Here is a 23,064-nt window from a genome sequence, read left to right on the forward strand (position 1 = left end):
GCCAGGACTGGGAGCTCAAGGACCAGGGCAGTATAAATGTTTACACTGATAGTGACTGATTGATGTCTTATGTACTTTCACTAGCAAACCTTATTAGGTGCTTTGGATACAGCGGATTCAGTTTCTGTAAACTGTTTTTTTAGAGTTGCGTGCACTGCCCCCTTAGAAACCTTGATCTCAGCCATGAATAGAAGCTGCAAAAAAAAAAAGACCCTCTTTGCTTAGAATGACAATTTGACTTCTGACATGTAATTTATTTTCTGAATCCTTAAAAGACCCAGTATGCCTTTCCTTTTATTTCCTTCAGTATTCTTGTGCATGTAAAAGGACTTGAAAGTTAAAAAGCTGAACGGGAGCTGCTTTCTCCCACACAAAAACAAAGTTCCTGAAGTGTCTGAAACGCCTCGTCAGTAGTCCCGTCTTTAATTCTGTGACTTCTTGACATCACACTACGTCATTATGTTATACATTTGCATAATTTGTGCTTATAGTCACAGTAGAAGTCAAGCTAACTGGAAGCTGAGAGCAAGTCATACATGGTGAGCTGTGCTGGCTCAGGCGTGTGTGAGCTGACCAATCAGAGCAGACTGGGTATTCAGGAGGCGGACCTTAAAGAGACGGGAGCAAAAACAGACAGACCAACAGAGTGCTGCAACCGTCTACAGTGTGAGAAAACTGTTGTGTTTTTGTTGAGCATTAACATCTGATTATTTCCAGGTTTAGAGCGGAAGACATTTTCAATGTGGTCTCAGACTTTTGCAGCCTTCTTGCGTGTACAGCAACATGGCGAGAGTCTTCGGGAACATGTTTACCTTCAGGGCCAGGTTGAAGCAGAGGATTATGTTGCATCCTGGTCCATACCGTGTGTCCCACAAAACAATTAACACTACACCCTCACGCCATCGCCATCTTCCCCACAGTGCAAACATAAACCTTGCTGTCACATAAATCATACAGTGCTGCGGGCAGAGGTGAGATGAGTTCATATAGCTGGGTGGAGGAGGTGGAGGAGGAGCAGGACACCCATTACACACCTCACATCTCAACACTCGGGAGTCTATGTTTCACTGACTTTTGGCCGTGGGTGTATTTTCATTCCTCCGCTTGGATACATCATGTCCTGTATGTCATCACATTCCTCTAGTTTATGAGTGGAGCGCATACTGAGCACACCTGGAGAGCCACCTTTACTTTGTCACCCACACCTGCCTGCTCGTTCACTTCTGGAGAGGAGAGTGTGCGTGTGCGTGTGCATGCGGTGAGTGTAGAAAGAGGAAGAAGGCGGAGTTGTGTTTTTGTGCGCGCGTGTGTGTGTGTGTGTGGAGAAACCTGCCTGTCCGCTCCAGAGCTGGGAGAGGTGGAGCCTGTTGGGTGTGGGACTCCAGACAAAGGCGACGCAAACACACTGACACAGGATCACCGTGAAGGAGAGGCGAGACAGCGGGAGGGGAGACGCGCCACACAAACTCCTGGACTAGTTTTGTTTTCAAATCTGGAAGAAAAAAAAACAAACTTTTTTTTTTTTTGCCATGTGTTTGTCAGCTGTATGGATTCATCTGTGAGCTGAGAGGCATGTTTGTGTCGGAGCAGCAGCAGCAGCGGGGAACATATGCCGTGCGGATGATGAAGTGTGTGGGTTAGTGTGTTTGGGGATGGAAAAGTGGGGCTGGCACGACCGACAGCTGTGCGCTTAGCTCTGCGCCATGGGGGGGTGCCACAGCTACCCCTCGGCCACCAAGACGGACAGCAAGACTCCCTCTGACCTCAGCGGCCAAAAACTGTGAGTTGGGTTTTCCCTCTTCCTCAACTTTCAGACTCACTTTTTGTGTTGTTGTTGTTGTTTTTTACATTCTAGAGGATCAAAACAGAAAAAAAGGATGATTGAAGCAGTGGATGACTCAATAAGGGAGGCTGCACATGGTTGACAGAGGAATGTTCTCCAGATAAGAGTGTGAGCGCCTGTGTGTGTGCGTGCGTGCGTGCGTGTGTGTGTGTGTGTTTTGCATATTTCCCCGATGGCATCAGTAAAACGTGGATTCCTCCAACAGCGCTAACACATGTCGAGAGGCAGTCGTTTAGAAGGAGCCGTATAGATGTTGTTTACTTGCGCGTTTTTTCTCTTTCTCCTGTTCAAATATTTGCTCCAGGACGAGTGTGTGTGTGTGTGCGTGTGCGCGCGCAGCCAGCTGGCTCTGCGGCCGATCGGGGACAGTTGATTGCACCCACACGGGGCGCGAGGTAAAGGTAAACAGATGGCCCAGTAGAGTAGGTAGAGCCGGGTCGGTCACAGGAGGAGCAGTGTTTACACACAAACACTGCATCGCAAGTAGCTCTGGGTTCATTGTGTTATATGTGTGTGTTGGGGGGGCTGACAACTGGTAGCCAAGAGGCGGTGACCGGGTTGATGCCATGGAGGTGGATCAGAGCAGGATGTTAACAAAAGAAGTTCCTGTGGACATTAGAGGAGTCTGTCATGGTCAGAGATTAGAGGTCGACCGATGAGTTTGTCATCAGGGGCCGACGCCGATCATTTGTGGTCCGCGAGGCCGATATTTGGAACTGATATGCAGTAACAACAAAAATGTAGAAAAACCATAGGTGTATAATCTTGAGTACTTTATTTTGGCATCTCTATTTTCTCCTACTTTACTTTTACTCCATTACTTGATAACTTAAGTTGTTAGTTACTTTACAGCTTCAGATTATTGAGTTTTGATTTGTTATTCCTTGTCACGAGTTACCCGCGAGCTGTGACGAGATAAACGTCATCGTCCACAAGAGGAAGCTGATATCAGCCTGATCGATTATCGGCCCAATGTTAGGTCCAATAGTGGAATTTCACCCAGAGCCAAATTGCTTTCGTTGACTTAATTGACTTAAACAAGCCCAGCATCCACACTCAGGGACGCAGGAAGTCGGTCACGGTTGGGGTTAATATGATTTTGCAATGATAACATGTCTTCACAAACAAGTTGCAACAATTTGAGAATGTTTTGCGCTACAGCAGACAGCAAAGTTGAACATCAACGTACAATTGGTTAAAGCAGCCATATCATCTACAGTCAACAACAGCAAAGAGATGAAAAGGGGGGAGAAATTCCCCAGGCCCCCTTATAAAATTGTTCAATTTTGAGAATTATTGACTTAGAAGACATTTTGTAAATGTTGTGAAGCGCTTTATCTGACAAACTCTTTTTGTGAATTCTGCATATGTAAGTATCATTTCAGGGGCTGTTGCAGCCCCAGAAGCACCCCCTAGTTCCTGCATCCACATCCACACACTCGGGGACAGGATACAGGATACAGGATACACTTTTATGCACCTTTGAAATTGGTTTGCAATGTGCCAGAAACAACACAAAGTAAAGACTAGTGAAAGAAAAAAAGAAAAGGAAAACTACAAAGCCTAAAACAATGAAGAAGGAACGCAATTTCAATTTGCAATACATGTTCCGCAGGGCTTCTGAGAGGAGTTTGAACACAAAAAAATCTTACTACAGCTGTGGAACATCCTCGCTTTTGCACAAACTACAGGAATTTCCCTTTTAAATTTGAAGTGATGGGTCATTTTATCAGTATCAGTCATGAGAAGCAGGTAAATATCAGGCATCAGTATCGGCTGGAGAGAATCCATGTCGTGCATCCAAAGCAGTAACCAAGGAAGTCAGGACCGAATACACAATAATAAGTAGCATAGACTGATTTGAGGAAGTTGTCATAAAACTGTTAAACCATAAAATCCTAAAGATAACACACGCAAACAACTGAGTGCAACGGTGCTTCCTACCCTGTAAACTATGTGGAGTTATCCCGCTTCTGTGTTGTGGTTCAGTGTCAATGGGAGGATACCGAGTGTTGACTACAGACGGAGAGAGAGCGCTGCAGTCAAACACAAAAATACCGACGTGGATAATCAGAGAAATGCTGATCATCGGCCCCAGTGATCAGTCAGTTAGGATTGGCGCTTTCTGTTACCTTTTTACGCAGCTAACGTTTACATTCTTCTCTGTCCCTGTTCCTCTTTCTCCTCCTGACCTTTTACTTTAGACAAAGACCTGCTGTTTGGACCATTAAACTCACACACATTTCCACCAGGGCGAGTGAAACTCCATAGAGAGGGGCACTGTGTTTCACTTATCGCAGAAGGCAAGGTCACACTGAGTAAACTCTCAGCTGCCGTCTATGAGGCGAGCGTAGCAGCTGGCTGATGCCTCCACACTTTGAACTGTTCACTTTAATCAGAGCGCTATATGCACGACAAAAAACCCCAAAAAACTAAACGACGAGAGCAGAGCACTGACAGAATACGGCTAAAAGTGCGTCAATGTGGCCTCGCTGTTTGCATAAAGTCAAATCTTGCAGCCAAGTTTAGCTTTCCAGTACACTGCGGCGTTCGCAAACAACATCATTCACTTCCCCGCAGCCGGTCCTGTGTTCCTGATTACAACACAACACTACCTGAAGTTGATCAGCGGGGGAGAACAGCTCACACCTTATAACTTTCATTTGAATCCCTAAAAAAAACAGATTCCCCCTCAATTTGTAATGGAAGGTTGGGGCGACCTTACTTTCCTTAAAAGTCATATATGGTATTTTTAACTGGTTGTAAAACAGCCTCAGTTTAATGCCTCTGTATGACCTACATGAGCAAACAAGACTATCAGTGAGAAGATTGGCTATTTATGAGTAGTTGTTATAGTTATTGTAATGCCTGTCGTCTGGTTGGGTAAGTCAAACAAATAAAACACAGGAGGTCTCACAGCCAGAGGAAAGACGCGACGCGGAAGCAGACAAAGAACCCTGCTCACATATGGCTTTATTCTTTGATGGGAATGGGTACGTTCAGCATTCACTTCCATGCAAATCACCCTGCAGGTAGACACAGGTGTTTATCAGCTCCAGCTCCGGTTGTGGTGGAAACACAACATCCGGGTGGACGCGCTGATTTGTGGCCGTCTGCAGGAGAAAAATGGCGGCACGCGCCCAAGTTAAGGCCACTTTTTCCACCATAACTCACGTAAACCGCGCTAATCTCTGACGTTAAAGTGGCATTTGCTTCAACTTCATCGAAATGCACCAACCTAACTCATCGTCTCTCATCAGGAGAGCATAAAAACAAACATTTTATCTTTATATAACAACATAAACAACAATACTCAGCTTCTCATATGTGACAACAAAGCACAAAAAGAAATTGACAAGCGTCATCCACTGGGATTGTTTGCCTTCGACTAAGCCAACAACCACACGTTGTCGTATCTGAACTACAGCTCTCCCCTCATACTTTATAATGACAGCAATTCTTTTATTGTAAACCCATCATGTAAAAGCTTTGGAGGGGAGAAACAGAAGAGCCTGATATTTGCACTTTGACATTAAAAACACCAATGTCAATGTCAAGTGCCTGACTCGTGAGACGACCCTGTAGGTGACCTCTGTGGAGCTGACAACCAACCCTGATCTGAACCTGATGTAGGCGAGCAGGTTTGTTCGAGCCGTCGGTCCTCGAGTCAGCGCTCACCTCCGCATGTTATCTCGCCCACTGTTAGTCCTTTCATTATTTACTTTGTAGCACTGACCACTGCAGCAGCGAGCTTCATTAACAGTAATTACTCCGGCTCTGAATTCACTGCCTTCATTACGTTAACTGCTGGATTTTACTGAACGTTCACGTCTGCAATTTCAGTGTGTGTATTTGCGTGTGTGTGTGTGCCAGCCAGAGAGGGCAAGGCTGATAAGAGCCGATCAGAAAGTGTAAAGCGTGTTATCTGCAGCCTGCAGCTGGAGTAATTAATCTGCTGACCTATCGATTGTTTTACACAGCAATATTTTCTGTCTCTCTGTCCTTCTCTCTCTGTCTCTGCTTCATTAACTCTGTACTATCTTCCCAAGGGGAATTAATAACAATAACCTGGAGGAGCGTCCGTATCTGCAGCAGCAGTACGTGTGCCAGAGGATCCCACACACGGACGTGTGCGCCCTCACAGCACTGCCGCCCGGCGTCGACCACGCAGAGTGGCTCGCCAGCAACAGTGAGTAGACCCCATTAAACACAGCAGATTTTGGGACCATACTCTTTATCCTCCCACACACACGGCAAAAAAAAGGAGGATTTACGAGATGTGATTTTCTTCTCATTGATTTCTTACAGCGGTGGCATTTTTCAAGCATATAAACCTGTTCTCCAGTGCGCTGTCTGAGTTCTGCACACCCAGCACCTGCCCAACTGCCTGTGGACCAGGCAACACGTAAGTTCCTGAGAATTATGGGCCGAAGTACGCACTTAAAGGCTCAGTTCACCCAAATCACAGCCAGGTTCAAATTTGCCAAGTATTTCAGTTTCAGTCTTTTTGTCATTTTAACCTTCATAGCATTAGTCCAGTTTTAGTCAACGAGAAGTCAGTTAGGATAATAAACCTCTGCATGATCAGCAGCTACAAGTTTCTTCTTTTCAAACAGTTAGATCAGGCTGTCGTGTAGATTGAACTTACAAATACCACCATTAAAATATAACAAGTGCTTAGTGGATTAATATGCCTATCTAACCTTAGAGCTAAGAAATCATACACAAATATCTTCTTAACATAACAAAGAGCGATTTTAAGATCATAAATACGTCATCTTAGTCATTAAAAAGGTATTGATGATCTTCTTTCAGTATAGTTTTAGTTGATGAAATGAACACAAGCAAAAAAAAAAAAAGGTTTCACTTTGTTGTATTAGTTTCATGTCATGCAAACATTCAGAGTTTTTGAGGAGGTTCTGAAATATCCACCACTTTCTACAAGAACAGCCTTAAAAGCTTTTGACAGGGCCGTTTCTTGACCACGCTCATTTCTGCAAAGAAAAACTGCGGCTCAATTTCTCGAAACGTAATTTCTCGAAACGTAATATCAAAGCCTCCTCTGTGTTGGGGAGAACTGCTGCATATTAAGGCAAATAAGAAATAAAAAACAAAAAACGACTCCTGAGGGATCTAATAAATGTCATCAAGTGATGTCACTTTAAAATCTTATCTGTTGAGGCTGAAGGTGACAAGTTTGAAAAAGAATGTTGTCGATCTAGTTGCATTGTGGGTGAGAGAGAGAAGAACGTGTGGAATAAAAAAAAAGATGACTTCCACTCAGCTCTGACAGTCCTTATCAGCAGATGGAGTTTGCTCCGTTGCCATTAGGTAACCCTACAGGGACATCCTAATATTTATCCTTTGAAAAACATTAAACATGGTTTCCGTTGCTGCGTATTGATTTTGAACAACCACGTGTGTCTGCGTCGTTAGGGTTTATGTTTGGACCGACGACCACGGCAGGAAGCTGAAGTGCTCCGCCCCGCTTTACTTCGACTACGCCATGTCATACATTCAGGAGCTACTGACGGATGAAGATGTGTTCCCCACAAAAGCAGGTAAAGGCGTTTTATTTTTCCTGCATTGATCTCCATCACAATCAAGTTTCAACCTTAAGCCTTCCTCATTTATTTTTTTTGTCCAGGGTCAGGTTTCCCCACGGGCTTCATCTTTCTGGTCCAGAAGGTGTTTTTGCTGTTTTTCAGGACTCTGGCTCACATTTACTGGGCTCACTACAAAGAGACGCTGGCGTTGGGCCTGCACCCACACCTCAACACACTCTTCACACACCTCATACTCTTCTGCCGGCAGCACGCCCTGCTAGAGCCGGAGGACACTGAGCCGCTGCAGGACCTCATCACAGCTCTGGGACAGCAAGGCGGAGCCTGAGGAGCAGACGCAAACATTCATCATACCCATTTACTTGTATCTGGTTATAATGCTTTATTATGCATCTCACCACGCTGGGCCAAACTTAAACATACTTCACTGCATGTATTTTATTTTAAAGGTCTGAAAGTACTGTTTTCTGAACAGTATGCGGGAGAATGAATGAGTCTGTGTTGCTTTAAAAAGCAGCTCATCAGACCGGCTCCTGTTGTATATAGCTTGTTCTCATCAGTTACCGTGCTACTGCGTGAAATTGTATTATTGCATGTCTATTTTAACATTATAGCGCATTGTTATATTTTGATAAGGTCAAGAAATCTTCAAGGTAACTTATGTCTTCCTCATAAATCGAATCGTCCCCTGGTGTCCTCTCCTGTAAGACACCAGCCGACCCCGGACGGTTCAGTTGTTACAAACAAAACGTGCCATCATTAATGCAAATGTGACCACAACTGCATGGAAACAGCACAGCTTATCTCTACATCTGTAAGTATGATACTGTATTCTGTAATAAACAAAATGAAGGACAGTTTTCTGGATACGATTTCAGGGGGTTTTTTTTGTCCAAAGACAGCCGAATAGGATCATTGAAGGTGTCTGACACAGTAGCTGCTGTCAACAGGTGTTTGAGAGAGCAGCACCACCTGCTGCCAGCACGGGAGACCAGCATGCATCTCATTTTAACCTTCACAGTCAGGTCCGGTTCACTACGGTGTGTAAATGTTTGTTTTGTTGGCTGCAGCGTGTTGGATTTCATATCAAAGGACAATAAGAGTCGAGGGGCAGAGTTTCAGCCTCTGCGTTAGGCTTGGATCAACAGTCACACCATTCATCTATTACAATTACGGACACCCTCCAGGACTCTTAAAACTGGAAAGTCAGCGTCTACTGTGAAACCTTTGTCTTCATTTCATCAATTTTAGTGTCGTAAAGGGAAGCCAAAAAAAGTAAATGTACCCTAGTTTAAAAAACCTGAGGAGTGCACTTCACAGTTGGCTGCATCACAGAGGCAAGAGAAGCCCACTTTTCCTAAGTTTAAGCCAAAAAACAGCCTCTTTATCAATTAATCACTCGATAAAACATGAATACACAGATATACGTCTAATATTTTTAGATTCAGTTACCATTATCTCCAGCTTCCTTTATATATTGTCCATAAATGTGCATAGAAATAACAGAACAAAGATCATCCGTGTGACTCCAGAACTTGCCTGACAATCATCACGTTTTTACGTTTTCTTCACAACCAAATAATCCAAGTGATAGTTATCTAAACATCCATGGTGGGACTGCAAACAGGAAATGCTATTAACTAATTCGGCATACTTGTATTGGTGCTAATTGCAAATTGTAAGTCAATATAGGCTAAAAAAGGCGATTCCATGGCAGCGTACTAGTTTATATCTTCCAAAGCCCCCAAATGATCCAAACTGTAGCTCCACAGCTGAGACAAAGATAATAACCGGAGTGACAAAGGCTGTTAATATCAACAAGGATGTCTTCTTGATTCAAAAGCACCAAAGTTTTCAAGACACAATAAGTTAGAATTCACCGCTGTTTCAGTAAAGACTGACCCCAGACACCTCGGCCTCTGTGAACATACTGTGTACTTTCCCAAAGTGGGGAAATCTGAGAGCAAGGAGGTTTCAGTGATGAAATCGAGAGACAGATTCTGGAGCTGCAGGGCTACCAGGACACCTTTGTATGCTCAGACGGCACCGTGGGGCAATTTGACGAGACGATACGAGCTGCCTTTGTCTGCTTCCTGCTGTCAGTCACAAAGACATAAAGAGTATCTGGAACTGAAAGTAATCTGATACGGAAACCATGAAGTCGCTCTTGTTGACCCTCAGTTTGGCTGTCAGTGGAGCGGCAGCCTGTGTGTGCGTAGTGGCTCATGTATAGTAGATGCAGAGAGTTGTTTCTCTGCGGGGTGGGTGAACCAGGTGTATTCAGAACAATGCAGTCTACTCGTACAACAAACACTCCTTCACCCAGCAATGGAAATATTGACGCTCTTCCAGCTTCTCTCATTTACTTAAGTTCAATCAGCTAAAGCTATAGAGTTACATGTAATTCACTGCAATGAAAAGATTTGTGAGGATTATATGTGTAAATCTGTTATTCAGCTGTAAAAGTAAAGCGATGTCCAACACATCCTTTGTTTCAGCAGTTAAATGGAGGTCAGACACCAACTACAAACCATCAGAGGAGATATTATTGGTGATGTGCTGTGGTTCTTCTTCCATCATGAGCATGTAGTTCCATATTTCACCACAGAGAGGCATCAAAGTTTCATCAAAATGGACAGACAGTCTGACAGTAGTGATGTATTAAACTTTTGCATGAAGATCATTCATTCCAGTTAATGTTACAACATGTTAGTAAGAATTCACTGTCCATACACAGGAGAGTAATTTGAATTAAGTAATGCAAAGGAGCCTATCTGCTATACCGCACAGTTTTATCAAGATTTTCTTATAGAAACTTTACAGAAACTCAGTTTGAGTTTTTCTACTTCTTCTGCTGATTTAGTACTGAAATGATTGATCCGCTGACAATACAAAAAAAAAACTGCTTGTCTGGCAAAGTGTTTCTCAGTGTGATTCCAGATGCCCTGAGAAGTATTCTCCAATGAAAGCATATCTCACTGACACCCACCTCAACCCGTCTGCTGCACTCACTGAACCTGAAAGAGAAGAAATCTCAAGCCCACATCCAAAAAACTGGACTCTCTAGTCTGCACATTAATCAGATTTCGGTCCTAGATTGACCGTCGACAAGTGAAGCTGGCAGCTGCTCAGATTGTACTCACAGATTGTGAATGCGACCAGACGTCTGATTTTCTTTCAGCCCGAGGTGTCCGACAGGCTCGTCAGAGTTAAGACTGAGTTTGAAACTCAGCCTTTTTCCGTTGAGAGCCAAAGCATCTTTGCCTGCTGAGAGATCAAACACACACACACACTTGTTCTTAAGACAGATAGGAGATGTGTTAATGCACATGCTGGACTGAGTTGAGGCTCACGGTGTTGGAAACTGAGCTTAGAGAGTAATACTGCAAACTGCTGAGTCACAGACACACACACTCAGCCCTTTAATTAAGACCTGAAGTCACCTCCGCATACAGAGCATTCCTTTAATCGGGTTCAGACTCTGAGCTTCTCATCTGTGTCGTCCCTCACATAAAACCCTTACCGACGGTTACACAAGGAGAATGAGGAGAACAGGGATCACTGCGACCAATGCAGAACCAGACTACCTCTCTTTGTCTTTACTTCTTTGTAAATCGAGGGACGCGATGAGAATCGGAGCCCTGGCTGAGCTGAGCTGAACCGGGTTACACGACGAGGCCTATATTCATTTCCCTGCACAAGAACACATTTGATATGTCTGACATGAGATCTTGTTCCATGTCAAGCGGTAAAATGAGGTGCCTGTCTAATAGTGGTATTCTTGTCCAATGTATATAACCTGTTCAGAGTTATATTTTTACTGTTGATATTCAGTGGAATACAGTCATCAAACAAAAAGCAAGTCATTAAATAAAAGCTTAAAAAAAACTTTAAAAATGTAAAAATATCTTCTTGACCTCACTTTAAAACTGTGAAATACTGAAAAAACAAACTAAAAAACTAAACTGAACAATTTATTTCAGTCACTTCAAGTTGCAAGTCTTCAAAATAATGACTCGTGTCATGTCAACTATCAAATAATTGCCAACAGTTGTGATAATTAATCAGTTTGAGTAATTTATCATTTGAAAAAAAGTCTAAATTCTCTGATTACATCTGAATATTGTCTGGTTTCTATTCTCCTCGACGACACTAAACTCAGTATCTTCAGGTTTGTGGACAAAACAGGACATCTGTGGGGGACCTCGACCCTCGGGTTGGAAACCAGTGACATCTTTGTCAGTCACATCTGGAGAATCAGCTGTGAGAAGAGCAGATTTGTCCATACAACGGTGCCACATCAGGTCATATATATCACTGCTGCTGCATTAAGGTCACTCGAATGGACCTCTTATTTTTGTTTTCAGTGAGATTGAATCTGGGCTGTAAAGATAAATGTCAGTTTGTGCAGTTAAATGAACAAATGTCACAGGAACAGAAGCATAACTTTTAAAAAGGGCAAGCAGACATGAATCTGGACTGCATATAAAGTGCGTAGTTCAGATACAACATGTGATTCCTCTGTCAGGCAGTGAGAGAGAACCAGGAGCTGCAGTGAAAGTCCCGTCTTTTATCTCTTATCAGCAAAGTTTTTCTGTGAGCTAATTATTGATGGACAATTGTTTTAATCAGTTTTACAATCAACCGTCCAACAATCACACTCATGCTTCAAGGTCACACCGACACCTGCAGGCTTTGATTATAAACCTCCAGCGCTCCAGAGCGCCACTGCTTCTCTGATAATCTCTTCGATAGGAGAACAGATTGATGCTGGTTCGTTTTTGTCTTGTTGTTTGTTCAGCACTTTTAAAGGGGCACTCTGCAGTTTTGGAGAAGAAATTCAAACTCAGAATTTACACAATATGTTTTTTATATTTATATATTAATTTATTTATATAATATCAACAATATTGATGATGAGGTAAGGATACAATCTCAGAATGATTTGTGTCTTTCCATAACTGAATAAACAAGCTGTTTTCAGAGGAAAACAGGGTCTGCAGAATGCTGTTTCAGGCTACAAAGGTGGTGGGGTCTGTCAAATATAAACAAACAGTATGAAACTGTTGTCCTTTAAGGTCAGTTTGTCTGATTAAAAACATCAAAACAACTGTCCCTACTCCACATGCAAGGTATCCTTATTTACAAAGCAAAGTAAGCTATAAGGCTGACTTTGCATTCTGCCTGTTTAAATAGGTCATATTATACTTTTGGGGGTTTTGCCCTTCCTTTATTGTGTTATGTAGCATTTTTGTGCATGTAAAAGTCCAAAGGTAGTTACTCGCTCCCACAGAAAACACTGCTGCACTGCCTGAAACTCCTGGTTTGGAGTTGAGCCTGTATTTCTGTAACTTATATGCATCACTATGTAACAGGTGTTATGTAATTATACATTTTTGGATATTTATCATAAAATATGTACACTCCAGTCAGTCATTAGCCATCCAGTCGCTACTGCTGTAGCGGCGTTATTTTAGATCACACTACCTTGCTCGGCAGGATCCACCCTTCTCTTGTCTCTACAGGATGCAGCCTATAAATAAAGCTATGTTACTGTAAAAGAAACATGGCCATAGTATTCACTGGGACACTTTAAAATGGCCTCACTGTGTTGATGATGGGCGCAGAAGTTCGTATCTAAGTGGGTCAAGCTCATTCTTGCCACAATCCAATAATACAGTGATTGTATTATTGGATTGTTTGAGTCTATAAGGAAACCTGGAAGGTCACAATGACTTCTCATTAAATTTTTTTTAAAAAAAGGACAACCAGAATAACAAAGCAGATGTGGTTTACTTCTATAACTAAGATTACACATGTGAAGACTGGTTTAATTAGGTTATGAGGTTCATTAGAGGAAAGGTTGTTGAGTAGGACAGACAATAAGCCGTCTTCCTCCTCCTCCTCCTCCTCCTCCTCCCTCCTCCCTCAATCAGGCTTTATAAATACGAGAGCTCAGGACTCCAGCAGCTCGCCTCAATGGGCTTCTGAGTTTCACATCTTTTCTTCTTCTTCTGTTTTTTTTTTTTTCCCTCTGCTGACTTTCTTATTAAAAGCAGAAGGTCAGCGCGCAGAGAGGATGAGGTGATGCCGCCAAGGTCACTCATCTATGCTGGACAGTCTAGTCTTTTAGAAGGAACTCTAAGAAAGCGTTCAACTGGATTTTTTTTTCTTTTACGTACATCTTTAAAGTAATACTTATCATATTTTTGGTCGTCTGAGATCCGCCTCCCCCGTCGCCGGGCGGTGCGTCTTCGCTGCGCCGACATGTGCGCGCTGCTGCCGGCGTGGCTGTGGCTGCTGCTCGGCTTCCTGCCTCTGGAGATCCAGTCCCGGGCTCTGACCCTGCAGAGCCTCACTCACAGACACAGGTACACGGACCCGCTCCACATTCACACCGGGGAGAGGATGCTGTTCGGTTTAACGGGGACTGAACTTTACTTCATGTTGTCGTCAAAGTTTCTGTGCTGCTGTCGTTTGTGGAAGTGATTCAAGGCGGTATTTCCATTTCAGGTTTAATTAGGGTCTATTTTACAGCAAACTGAGAGTAAACTGAAATGCCTGTATGCCAATTTAATATGAACATATTGATATTTTAACCCATGATGGACTTCTGAAGAATCACTGTCATCCAATAGTGAGTGACAGCAAAGTTATCATACTGTTTATTTTACCTTATTACCAAAATAATATGTCCCATATTTTATCATTAAGATCATATAATATATTTTTTAAAATGTAGTTAATAAACTGTTTTGTCACAGGTCTACACACATATATATTTGGGCTTGTCAATACATCAACATTATCATCATGATGTGAGACTACATATGTATCGTCTTAAAATTAACTTACCAGATTTTTAGACTTACCTTTAGCATCCACATCACTGTGGATCTCTTCGTAACGTACTATTTGTATAAAGCACTTCTGAGATGATTTCAAAATATCAAGATGAGGTCTGTCACCATATCAGAGGTTAACTACTCGTATTAATGTAATTAATGTAATAACACAATATCAATATTTCACAGTTATTGTGATATTGTTACCTCCCTAATCAAGAAATATATTGTGCATTATTTTAGAGCCATATCACATAACCCTAGAGGGAAATCAACTCAAGTCAGTTTATATATTATTTAATATAAAATCACAATCTGAAATACATATGGAGTTCTCCAATATCCTTTTAAAACAATTTGATTATGGATTTAATATCATAACAACAACAGACATTTTCTGGTTCTGGTTAACGTTACTTTAAACTGAGTATCTTTGATTTTTTGAGTTGTGGTGCAACAAAACATTTGAAGGTGTTTTGATCATCTTTGACTTTTTTTTTTTTTTTCAAAATCAAATTATCAATCCATCAATCACAAACTAATGAAGCACTTCATCAGTAACGAAATAATCATCAGTTTCAGCAGTAACAGCTGGAGAACATTAAAAAGGTCTGTGTCCTGGCCTCTGGCAGCCATTAATGTGAAAAAAGGGTCCGGCAGCAGAGTGAGGTAATTCCTCTCAGCAGCAGGAGGTGAGACAGAGGTGAGGCTGATTTAGTGGGATTTGGGACAAGGACACATACCGAGGGGCCAGGCGGCAAACAAGCTCAGAGGAAGGTAGACTACAGCCACACACTCCACAGACAGCAGTGTGAAGGCTGTGATAGTTGAGGATGTGAGGGCAGCATCAGTATACTCAGATGTCAGGAAACACGACTGTTTCCTGCATTTAGAGAGGTCTTTGAGTCTTATGTAAGACGGATTTCTCTATAATTCAGTTTTTTTTAGCACTTTAATCCCATATTACTGTGAACACTCTTTGCACAATCAAAGAAAAATAACAGGCTTTTATTATTATTACTATTGTTTTTTATTTTCTAGCAGTTATGTGAGTTTTAGACGGACATTTTAGGTTGTATTTCTTTTCATTAATAAAAGGTTTCAGTACGTTGGGGCACAGTAGGTGTCCAGGAGAGAGGATCTCAGTGTGATTCAACACTGATGGATGTAACATAATACGGCTGCTGGCACCTGACGAAATGCCTCGAAAGAAAAAAAAAAAGAGAGAAGTAAGAGAGGAAGAAAAATTAAAGAATCCTGGTGTAATTTAGAAAAAGACAGCGTGAAAAAAGAAGAGGAGAAAATAATGAACAGACCCAGGAACAAGAAACTGGTAACAGTGGGGATCTGATGGGAACAAAAGTTTGCTTTTGCGCAAAGTAGTTTTGAGGAGTTACGACAGGAAAGTGTGTGTGTGTGTGTGTGTGTGTGTGTGTGTGTGTGTGTGTGTGTGTGTTCGGGTCCTCTCTGAAGAAGAACCCCATGCTGCGCTCTAACTTGGGAGGAATGTTGGAGAAGCTCCTTTTGCTCTCAGACTCTCCACTGGTTCACAACCTGGACTGCCATACAACACACACACGCACACACACACACACACATGCACGCACGCACGCACAGAGTGAGAAACAAATGTGAATGTTCTCCTCAGCTCATACTTGTGTCGTGCGGCCTTGAACCTTCAGTCAGTCTTCTCAGCCATGTTCGCAGCGCAGCTCTTTTCATGGTAACGTTGGCCGGTCAGTTGCTCAGCGCACCAACATCTCAACCACCAGGCCTGTTGGACAGATCGGTGCAATTTTGTACAAACATTCAGTGTACAGGGTCCACAGAGGATGAAGCCGAATGATAAAGGTGATCCTGTCATGAAACAGCCTGGCATCGACTTCTTTGACTAATGGTTCCCAGACAATGAATCCCAATTACTTCTCATCAGGTGCCAACACATGAGGTTCACATTTTTGCTCTCAAGGAGGATCTCATAACTTTGGCAATCCTCTGACTTTTTTTATTTACTTTTTTATCTCCGCACCGTAATCATGTCAAAGCTTGTCCAATACCTGCTTTTATGGCCAGATACCTGCAAAACTAACAACATTCCTCAGCTGTGGTGCTTAGCTCTAATTAGCAAATGTTAGCATGCTAACTCACCAGACTAGGATGGCGAACACGGCAAAACATTACACCTCAATATCATCATGTTAGCGCTGTTTCTGTGAGCATGTTAGCATGAGTAGGTAAATCCAACCACCCATAGTGGAAAAACTGTGTGTATATCAGATCATACGAGACAGTAAAACACATGTAAACACATGTATCATGCATCATCACCAGTCTTCAAGTTTTGCTGCACTGAATTACCAGTTGCTCTTTTCTTAGCCAGTGGTTAGCTGAGGTTTGCTAGCCAGCCGCAGTATTCAGCACGTGCATGCAGCTGTGTGTGAGTTGATAAGATTAGCTGGCAATGCAATGTAGCAGAGTTACAGCGCTACTCCATGGATCGCTCATGAGAAAACGTTCTGTAGTTGTCGCCTCTGAAGTTGACAGGTCTACTGGATATTAACCACTGCCTCACACAGATGCATAACGGCTGCAGACTCCCATGCCTTCGACACAGACACACACTTTTATTTGTTCACTGCTGGTTGCTGGCATTGGTGCCGATATTTGCACCTGTGTTGGTTGTGTTACACTGGCAACCTGTGCAGTGGCCTACATTTCCTTGCACTGGGAGGCACCTCCGCGCCAAGTGCCTTTTCCTCCAGAGGCCTCACCACAGGTGGTCTTTAAACTGTGTGTGTGCGTGTGCATGTCTGTTTTTGTGTGTAGAAGGGAGAGAGACAAAGACAGAGGAAGAAAGGTGCATCTCAGGACGTCATTTTAGGTGACTGTTTGTATGTGTGTGTGCACATTTTCGCGTTGGTAAACCTGGTTTGTTGCCAGACAGTCATGTGTCACTTGCACATGTTTCTTTCCCTCCACTAATGCCCAACCAACATTTCGACCCTGTGGCATGTGTGTGTTCGAGTGCGTGCCTTAAAAACAATACAAGGCTAAAAAAGCTGGGGTGAGTGAATGAATTAGTGTGTGTGTGTGTGTGTGTGTGTGCGCGCGCGTTGGCAGCGAGAGCCCAAGGTGTCCGGCCAGAGGAGTGATCAGAATACCAGTCAGGATTACTTACAGGATAAAGATCATATGGTTTTCTGGCCCACTTCTCACACCAAACAAACACAAACATTATCTGACTCCATCTGTCTCCAGTTATTCTTTGTTTTCTCACCTCACAAATGGTGAGTGGTGAGTCAGTGGGACACAAATACACACACACACACACACAAAGTGATTTTCTATTGTGCGACAGTTGTACATCATGAACGTGTGGGAAAAAAACGAGCGGGAACGACGTCGCCAAAATTTGTTTGCTCTCCCTCCTGCTAGTCTGTGCGTATTAACGCTGCCTAAGAAACGTAAAATGGATGAATTTATTAACTCCAAGAGCTTTTGCTAACATTGCTTTAAAGGGCCAGTTCGTAATGAAGCCAGCCTCTCGTCCAAGAGTAGACGCAACCCTCCTTATGCTAGATCCTACGTGAAACTGCCTCACAGCTGCAACTGCTCTGGATTATCATGAGTAACTGGGTCAGGATGTCTGGAAAGAAACATCGCTGTTCAGTTTTTCCGAATGTATGGTTTTTTGGCACTCGGTCGCCCTGTCGCTGATGCCTCCAAAGTTTGGCAACCTGCACCGAAACAGTCTTGACACGCTGCATGAACGCTGCAGTGCAGCGAGTCCCCCTCGTCTCTCCTGCTGCTTTACATCATCTATAGTAAGTGTTTCATAATCTGTGACCGGTCACATGACCAAACAGACGGGCTCTCTAGTAGCTGAACTCTTGAACGTCTGCGAGAGAGTGGAGGATGAATGAAAAGGAAAAAACAGTATTGTTACGACGTGAGAAAAACAGTTCAGCTACACAGCTGAGAGGTGAGAAAGAACAGTACTTCAAAACACACTCAGGAGGAGCGGTGCAGTAAGAGCCTCTGACTGCCGTCTACATTGTGCACTGCTCTGCTCTCCTCTGTTTCTCTCTGTTGCTGTAAGAGTAGACAGCTCAGACACTGTTGCTGATTAACTGGAAATATTATTATTAAGCTGTGTTGGTGATGGAGCGGATGGCAGCGTCAGCTGGTTGTCGGTTTAAACCACCTTGATCCGGAGAGGTGCAGGACACAGGGCAACCTTTAGGAGTCGCTAGTTGAGCATTTAGACTGATTGAAATTCAATCATTTACTAAAAAACACAAGTCTTGACTCTTTAACTGTGTTTTGCAGGTCCATACAAAGATGAGTTAGCATAACGCTTGTTTGCTGTTTCACCCAGAGTCAAATCGTCCAATACACAGATCCATCTGGGATATGTTTCGCTTAATTAAACAACAATTCTGAGGCAACTTAAGAATTAATACATGATAGTGAGAGCTGCATGCTTTTACTTGAACCTGATGTCAAATGATGAAGAAACAGCCACCACTTCCAAGAAACTCCCCCTCGGGATGTAACAAGTAAAAATAATGACGCAGGAGTCTGAATATTCACATGATGTCGAAGTCAGACTGTTCAAAATCACCTCAGATTACATCGGAATATGTTTTTACACAGAACTGCAGACTTCGTCGGATTCTGTTGCATGAACAGGAGGAATGGTCACAACAGACGAACCTGTTTCAATGGCCTAGACTAAAAGATCAGGCATAGGCAATATAGTCAGAGGTGAAATGCAAGCGGTCATCCTATAATGAATGAACACACACACATACACACACACACACGGTGTGACTTGAGGTAGACACACACCTGCTCACCACCCTCTGTCTATCTCTCCTTCTATCTTTCCTTCTCACTTTCTCTTTCAATCCACTTTCTTTCTTCTGTGTCCCTTAAAAAAAGCAGACGAGGCCACAGGTTGAGCACAGTGGACGTTCCTGCAGTACAAGCCTGACTTCCTGCGAGGCATTTCATCTTGTCGTAGTGATTCAGTTTCACTCAGAAACCCGAGCAGGCGACGTGTGTGAACAGGCTGTGTGCGTCTCTGTACTGCTTTCCGATTGCGTCTAAACATTTCCTCTGTTCCTCCCTCAGGTTGGGTTTACCCAGACCGACCAAATACCCAAAGTCTTCTCACGCCGCCATCATGCCTACTGCGTCTGATGTCCCTGTTGCCATTAGCAACCACCTCACCCGGGGCGACAGACACGTCGTCTGGAGGGCCCGGTTCCACAAAGAGCCCCCATCGAGGTTGTCTGATCAGCTGCTTGACCAAAGCGACGGCGTGCTACAGGAACCGCCGGCCTGGCAGCGCGGGTCACGGGGTCGTCGCCATGCCAACGGCAGCGGCGGGAGATCCCACGGACATCTGATGAGGGTGGGGTGTGTCCTGGGCACCTGTCAGGTTCAAAACCTCAGCCATCGTCTCTACCAGCTGATTGGACAGAGCGGGAGGGAAGACTCCTCCCCCATTAACCCTCGCAGCCCTCACAGCTTCGGATAAGACTGCACCGCAAATCTGTAGCAAGATGCCTTCATCAACTAATGTTGGAAAGTTAGCCAGGTCTGTTGTTGAACGAGCAAGGCCGAATAAGCCTTTGGTGTCCTTGCAACCATTAAAATTAATCTGGGGCTGTCCTGCATCTGAAGCGTCGAAGCTTCGGTGAGAATTTCCCACTAATATTCGAAGCTTTGACATTCACACTATACTTATTTTCTTTACCTATTTACTTGTCTTTAAGTGTCATTTTGAGTCTAATGAGGAGAAGACATTGGCCACTGTCTATTCCATCCCCGCATTTAAAGTCCAATAGGTCCACATGACAAGGGTGCCAGTTTTGTCGCCGCTGGGAGGGTCAAACTCCGGCTTTTCACAGCCCCGTGCCCACAGGACAGCTTTCAGATGGTTCTCTGCTCATTCTGTGTGCACGTGTAAATGCCTGGTTTATATGTGAACAGGTCTTGAGACTAATGAAACGCCATTGTTTTGCCTGCTTTTTTTTTTTTTTTTTTTTTTGGTGTAGCCGATGCACCGACGTCTTCTTCCTCTTTCAGAAGAACACAGACTCTGACATGGCAAATGAATGACGCTTTGAGGTTTCAAAGCATTCGGGTCAGCCCTCTGGTTTATATGGCACCACATTGTTTTCCCAGTTGTGCTGCGATGAAAAACGTAACTGCTGGCTGGATCACGGTGAGAGACAACCTGTAGTCCTTGAAGACCACAGTGTTGTCGCCCATTATCTCCTCTTCACCACAGTGACGCTAAAGTTTCTCGGTGTTCTGGCACCATACAGTAACAGCCACTTAGACACTATTTATGTGAATGAGGACAAACTAAACCAGTCTTTTTTTTTTTTTTAACTGTCCTACCTATCCCTTTGCTATCGTCATCAATGGTGATCCTGAGCTCAGAGATAATCCATCCTCCACCTTCACCTCCACCTCCCTCTGGGAACAAGTAGCTTTACTCCAGAAAGCCCAGAAACCAAGAATAACCTCCAATCAAACCCGGTTAACCCTTCACCCAAAACCCCACAGTGCGCACAGTTAGCCAAAATAACCACTAACCCTAATCCGTGGACTGTCTGCACGCCTCTTAACAAACACAGTGTCTCGTAACCGGTGACGCAGAGCGAGGCCGACTGTACTGTAGAGCGCTAAATCTGCGATGTGTTATTTTGATTGCGCTAACCATCAAGTCTGTTTTTGAGCCTTAATCGGTTTAATCATTTGTAAAGGCCTTATAACGTCTCGCCTTGTCACATTTACAAATCAAGCATCATGGTTAAACGTCGACTATCGAAGTGTTATTTGAAGCTTTATAGTCCTCTGCTTTTTCTTGCATGTGTCGGTCCAGCCTGTCTTCGCTCTCTGTAGTCGTACTCACACGTCAGTTGATAGGAATGCATGAAGCACTTTATTCAGTGTGACTTGAATTTTAAAAAAAAATGTGTTATTTAACTTAATGAGAGTGTTTTGCTGTAAATATACCACTTGACTAAATCTTCGTGTTCACCTGAGAGTCTATTCCAAGTGTCCTTCTGTAAACTGTCTGTGTTGCTGTTTTTTATAATGGCGGCGCTGTGAAATAAAAACGTCTGTGAAAGCTGCACGTGCCTGTTATCTGTCGGCCTGAGGCGCGAGTGTGACCTTTTTTTGGAGTTTATGATTGGAAAGTTTGTGTTACACCGTGTTAGTGACAGTGATTATTAATCTTGGCTACTACGCATGCATGCATCACGCACACACACACACACACACACACACGTACAGACATTAGATGGCTGACGAGAGCAAAGGATAAGGAAAGTGAAAAGTCCGAACCACTGCACAAAATATGTCAAGTTCACCATGACACTACATATCTGTGAGTGTGTGTGTGTGTGTGCCCCACTTTTCAAAAGCACAAGACATGTTTTGTTTCTTAAAAGAGAATAGTCTGCCTTTCCCACACTTAATTTTCCTTTGGTCGCTGGTACATTCTGCTCTGTAACTGTTTGTACGCAACATTACAACCTTGTAATGAGCAAAACCTGTGCACTAAATCTACCGGACACCCCAGAGCCGACACAAAAAGGACCAACAGATTTGTTAAGTCCGATGCAGCATCCTCGAACACAATGTCCTGCCCACGACACAATCTGATTGGTAAGATGTCACAATTCTCATGGCATCAATAACAAACAACAAAAGAATCTGAATCTGCAGGGTAAGTAATGACTTAATGTAACACATAAATGTAGTGGAGAGGAATTATAAAGTAGCAGACGAGGGAAATACGGAAGGAGAGTCCCTAAAAATGGTGGTTCCATCACTGGTTGTTTGAACCTTTGACAAAGACTTTCACTTCAGTATATCAGTTTTAAATCTCTCTGATAAAGACGTATCAGTCGACCCCTGGTACAAATGAATAGACAGTTTTTCAGACTTTGGTAACATTTTTGCGACAGTATTTTGCTCACAAATGGAGTTGAACGTCCAGCTTTATATCAAAACACGCGTCCACAGTTCCGAGTCGCACTTGATGGGCTGAAGAGAGCGATTCACTACAAGTACAAGGCGAGAGAGAGAGAGAGAGACAGAGAGAGAGAGAGAGAGAGACAGAGAGAGAGAGAGAGAGAGAGAGAGAGAGAGAGAGAGACAGAGAGAGAGAGACAGAGAGAGAGAGACAGAGAGAGAGAGAAAAGAGTCAGATTTTTTGAGCTATTCTTTTTCACACTGTGGACATTGACTTTCATGGGCGATGGGAGTGGTCCTCCCAAAATAAACGGAAATCAGTGGAGCAGAACCGGAGATACTGTACTTTTCATTCCACACATTCTTCTCTCTTGTGAAAACTGGGCAGCTTCAATTACTCACAATGCAACTCAACCCCAGAGAGTTCGGGGTGAGATTCTGGCGACGGCTAATGTGGCCTCAAGCAGAGATGAAGAGCGAGGCCACAGCCGTCTGGCGCGCTCGGCTAGTCTTCAAACCGGAGCCAACGCTGACTCCTGTTACATCACTCGAGGCGCTTTATTAGATCAGATGCAGCTCGACTCAGAGACACAAATTTTTGTTTTTACATGTGCAGCAGCACTCCTCAAGACCTGTAGACAGACTGCGATGTGTTTAATTGGTGGAGTTACCCTTCAAGCTAGAAATGTGGTGGTGGCTCACTCGGGACCTGGGGTATAATTTGGGATTTGAGGGAGGCTGCCAAGGTGGCCAATCAGAGATCAGAGTTCGACTGAGCCTCCTAAACCACCAGACACGCCCCTCGAGTTAA

At 43.5% G+C, this 23,064-nt stretch overlaps 2 protein-coding genes across 2 annotated transcripts; both read left to right on the forward strand.

Annotated features, from left to right (window-relative positions):
- Positions 1 to 1,357: 1,357 nt before the first annotated feature.
- Positions 1,358 to 8,279, forward strand: LOC119024105 (MOB kinase activator 2). Its single transcript, XM_037106566.1, has 5 exons — positions 1,358 to 1,780; positions 5,893 to 6,032; positions 6,152 to 6,248; positions 7,280 to 7,404; positions 7,491 to 8,279. Exons 1-5 carry the CDS (start codon positions 1,704 to 1,706, stop codon positions 7,733 to 7,735), a joined length of 684 nt encoding a protein of 227 aa, XP_036962461.1. The 5' UTR covers positions 1,358 to 1,703; the 3' UTR covers positions 7,736 to 8,279.
- Positions 8,280 to 13,367: 5,088 nt separating this feature from the next.
- adm2b (adrenomedullin 2b) lies at positions 13,368 to 20,218 on the forward strand. Its single transcript, XM_037106567.1, has 2 exons — positions 13,368 to 13,778; positions 19,389 to 20,218. Exons 1-2 carry the CDS (start codon positions 13,675 to 13,677, stop codon positions 19,795 to 19,797), a joined length of 513 nt encoding a protein of 170 aa, XP_036962462.1. The 5' UTR covers positions 13,368 to 13,674; the 3' UTR covers positions 19,798 to 20,218.
- The last annotated feature ends 2,846 nt before the right edge of the window (positions 20,219 to 23,064 follow it).

Source organism: Acanthopagrus latus, chromosome 8, assembly GCF_904848185.1.
Source record: "Acanthopagrus latus isolate v.2019 chromosome 8, fAcaLat1.1, whole genome shotgun sequence".
Lineage (NCBI taxonomy): Eukaryota > Metazoa > Chordata > Actinopteri > Spariformes > Sparidae > Acanthopagrus > Acanthopagrus latus.

Coding starts and splice junctions, on each gene's coding strand:
- LOC119024105 (XM_037106566.1), top strand. CDS start 1,704: ATGGGGGGGTGCCACAGCTACCCCTCGGCCACCAAGACGGACAGCAAG. Junction 1,781..5,892: donor GACCTCAGCGGCCAAAAACT/GTGAGTTGGGTT, acceptor TATCTTCCCAAG/GGGAATTAATAACAATAACC. Junction 7,405..7,490: donor TGTGTTCCCCACAAAAGCAG/GTAAAGGCGTTT, acceptor TTTTTTGTCCAG/GGTCAGGTTTCCCCACGGGC.
- adm2b (XM_037106567.1), top strand. CDS start 13,675: ATGTGCGCGCTGCTGCCGGCGTGGCTGTGGCTGCTGCTCGGCTTCCTG. Junction 13,779..19,388: donor AGCCTCACTCACAGACACAG/GTACACGGACCC, acceptor TTCCTCCCTCAG/GTTGGGTTTACCCAGACCGA.